Source organism: Branchiostoma floridae, chromosome 6 (genome assembly GCF_000003815.2).
Source record: "Branchiostoma floridae strain S238N-H82 chromosome 6, Bfl_VNyyK, whole genome shotgun sequence".
NCBI lineage: Eukaryota > Metazoa > Chordata > Leptocardii > Amphioxiformes > Branchiostomatidae > Branchiostoma > Branchiostoma floridae.
The window spans coordinates 3,647,404-3,651,440 of NC_049984.1; the positions used below are offsets into that span (position 1 = coordinate 3,647,404).

A 4,037-nucleotide genomic window follows, 5' to 3' on the forward strand; every position below is an offset into this window, starting at 1 on the left:
CCCCCATTTGATCTCCTGTTGTTCCAAGGTTCATCAGAAGAACAGGCAGCACGGGAACCCTGCCTCGTCTGGATCCTGACATCATCGCTACTGGGAGGGTACAACTCGTGGTACGTTGTCTTGATAACCTTTTGAACAAAGCAGAATAGTTTGCAGTGTATTGTCCACCCACTTAGAGAGAGGTATAAAAAGGTTTGTGTGTATGGTGTGTCCATGTTTTTTAATGTGTGTGTGCAGTAATTGTGTGTGTGTGTGTGTTTGTGTGTGTGTGTGGGGGGTGTATGTTTGTTTGTGTGTGTGTGTGTCTGTATGTATGTATGTGTTTGTGTGTGAGTGTGTTTGTGTATGTCTGTGTGTTTTAATGTCTGTGTGTGTGCCTCTCTGTGTGTAAGTGTGTCGGTGTTTTAAAATGTGGGTATTTCTGTATGACTCAACAAGTTGTAAGGGTATGCATGGGGGTAAAATTTCCCTTGAATTACATGCGACTTCCTTTCATTTATCATGGATACATAATTATACTAATAAGCAATATCTAGAAACCAGACCTACAACAAAACTGTGATTTTCCAGAGAACGCCCCCGGCTGCACAGATGGATGGACTGGAGCTGGAATCTGTGGACGGGACGTCTGCTTCAGACCTACAGTCCCATAGGGAGAGGAGACACTCCATAGACGGGGACAGTCCAAGGGGTAGGTAATATCTTGGTATTATGGCTCCTGAGGCTCTCTGTATTTGCTGAGAGGACAGAAGAGACTTGGCAACCAGGCTAGAGGTCACAGTCCCACAGAGAGAGGGCGATTGTCCCAGAGGAAGGTCTAACCTAATTAAAAAGTTGTAGTTAAAGTTTAACAGGAATGTACATGGAATACATGTACTTTTGTCTTGCAACAATTCAAGAAAAGAAAATTTACTATTTTGCATGTCTGATCAATGGAGAATTTTTAAGGTGTTCTCTAAAAACATTTTCCATCCATCCTTTTCAGAGACACAGTTTGAGCCAAGCCCACCCAAGACAAATTCGGCGCCGTCGCAAAAGTTACGGGAGCGGCTATCGCGTCACAGCGACGCAGACAAGAATGCAGCATGGGGCTCCGGGCGACGCAGAATACAGCTCTTCAAAATGTAGTTCAGCAAAGTGGATTTGTCTGTGGAACAGAATTCTGTTACATTTTGAAGAACATCTGACAAGAATTCTAAATTTCAACTTTCAATAAAGTTCATCTGAGTCAGCATAGAAGTCATTCTGTAAAAGATTAAGCTGTAATTTCCAACACAAGAATTAGACCTACCCAAATTGGAGTCACTTCAATTGGTGAAGTAGTTTTCCTTGACAAAGACTTGAGTTGATCAGTCAAAAACTCTGGTCAGTCCAATTTCATTTCTTGGAAATTTCAGTCTAACCCTTTTCAGAAAAATTCTAATGTCTCTTAATGTGATTGTGACCGAACATTTGTTACATTGTACATACAAAGAACAACCTATACAGGTTTAGTATGTACATTTATTGTTTACTGACAAATGCTGCTTACAGAATTCAGCATTTTGTCTTTTACACACTGCTTGAGGTTAAGGTTAAGTCACTTATTGTGCAAGAGTTTTTAGGAATACTTTTTACTGTATAATTTTGAGTGAATTCTGAACCAGACATTTCTATGTTGTACATATCTATCTTCTGATGATACTAATTGAATGTATATGTATATTATGGATTGATTTATTCATGACTTAACGATATGTGCTTTTTTGATTGACATATCAGGGGTCGATTTGTAATATACATTGTACCAGTTGTTTAATTCATGCACAATATTACTATCAGGCAACCACATCACTAATAACTGTAGGTGGTAGTTTTGCCTTGTTGAACAAACTATTATAATAATAATTATCATGATTTTTTACTTGGAAATTGTTGCAAACTTGCCAGTCTGTCATTTGTGTCTAGTATAAAGGGGCTTAATTAGATATATGTATAGTATTAGTTCAAATTGACTGTGTATGTTTTAATGTGTACGAGCATAAGAGCTGTTTTATTGGAATTTGGCACTTTTTGGCGTTGTGAATTCTGAACTCTGCTTGCACTATGCTGCTAGATATAAAACCTACATTGTTAACATGCACATGTGTAAAATGCTTCATGAAAAAGAGTAAATAAACTTTTATTCAATGTTTTACTAGGAAAACCAAACATAAGTGGAAATAAAACAGAACCCCTGGACTACACTGAATCGATGTTTACAATAGACAACGCCAAGGTATTGTAAGAAAAGCGAATGCCGTCACTCAGAAAACGTTGCAATATTTCACCCCCACATGTGCTTGGCGACATCCGAGTCCCTATGATATTTATATGCCCTTTGAATTAGCAGTCAATACACATAATACCATGAGCATTACTTGGGCACCAGAACACGAAATAATCTAACAATGACAATATGGTGATATCTACAGCCTTTCTCCCGATGAAAGAACAACCGTTACGATAGAAGGGCAGTCGTTTACCATATGATAAACTATTCTGCGTATTCGACAGTTACTACAATGCTCGTCGTCACTAATGACCTAATGGTTAACCAGATTGAATACTAGTAGTTGAATAAAGCTCCCATTGGCCATATAACTTGCAAGAAGACCAGAATGCAATGGAGGAACGAACTCTATTTCAGTGCACTGATTTCAGGCTTTCAAAATATTATCACAGTTTTGGCACGTCGGGGACAAGGTTGTATAACTCAGGTCACTGGGACGATTGTAAAGTGAAGTGATTCGACCTTGGATAATGTGTACCACCCGATACAGGTGGTGTTTTTGCCCCGATTCCAAAGTCCAAATCGCTGAGTTGGCGTAAACAAGTTGGTGACAGAACAGCGGTACAAGCCTCTGGATCGACAACTTCAACACAACATCGTACGCGATTGTCGTGATGCCGACGTGATTTTTAAGTGTATCGCCTATTGGAATGTTCAAGACAGCCACTCCGAAGTTTGGAATCTAGGAAGACCACAAAGAGGCCAACGGTTTGTTACCGGTACATTACTGCTGATGGTTTTACACTGGTTGAGAGTGTATGTTTTTTTCTCTGGACAAAAACAAAGCCACTGTCCTTGATTTGGCGTGACTGTCGAAGTGATTTGAGAGTCTCGACGTTTGAAAAGTTCGGAATACACAGGGATAATACCGTAAAGAGACAAACGGTTTGTTATCGGTACTTTACTGCTGGCGGTTTTACACTGGTTGAGAGTGTTAGCGTATGTTTTTCTCCAGCTCGGTAAACTCTTGAAAAAACAAAGCCGCTGTTGTCGAGAAGCACCTGCCGGTCGTTTGGTGACTTTACAGATGGCTTGTTTCACTGTATTCGTGCTGGCACCTTAATTACTGTTGACTGTTTTACATTGCACTGGTAGAAACTGTCCTTTTTTTCTAAAGCCCAGTAAACTCTGGACAAAACAAAGCCACTGTTATTGAGAGGCACCTGCCGTTCGTTTTGTGTATATATATAGATGGCTGGTATCACCGGCTTTGTGCTGGTACCTTACTGTTGACACATTTAGAGACTACTTTTGTTGAGAGGCACCTGCTGGTCGTTTGGTGTATAAAATCATATAGATGGCGGGCATCACCGGGTTTGTGCTGGGAATGGTGAGACTCTACGTGTCCCTGCTCGTGTTCGCCACGGTGTGCGTGGTCACGGCGGGAGTTCTCAACCTGGTCCGGCTCTCGGCACACTTCTTCCGCGTGCCGGAGCACCAGGCCCGCCGGAGGAGGGCTCGGAGGGAGAGCTACCGCGCGCGCCGGAGTCTCAGGCAGAGGCAGGCGTCATCCAGGACCAACAGCGACGCGTCGACCGGGGTGTCGGAGGCGGTTGAGTTGGACTCGGAGTTTGAGGTGCTGAACCAGCCCGAGGTAGTACCACCCTCGTAAAAATGGTATGTTACCTCACAATGACTTTGCTATTAACAATGAAGAGAAATGACTGGAAAAACACGAGTCCGAGGTTGTGTCACCCTCGCAAAATATTGTGACATTTACCTGTAT

General features: G+C 41.9%; 1 protein-coding gene across 1 annotated transcript in view; it reads left to right on the forward strand.

Annotated features, from left to right (window-relative positions):
- LOC118417476 (leucine-rich repeat and IQ domain-containing protein 1-like) overlaps window positions 1-2,165 on the forward strand; it is a gene marked incomplete in the record, with an annotated part of 15,690 nt that extends 13,525 nt beyond the window's left edge. The window contains 3 exon segments of the mRNA XM_035823042.1: window positions 29-110; window positions 571-691; window positions 986-2,165. Coding sequence (XP_035678935.1) covers window positions 29-110; window positions 571-691; window positions 986-1,128 — 346 coding nt within the window.
- Window positions 2,166-4,037: the final 1,872 nt, after the last annotated feature.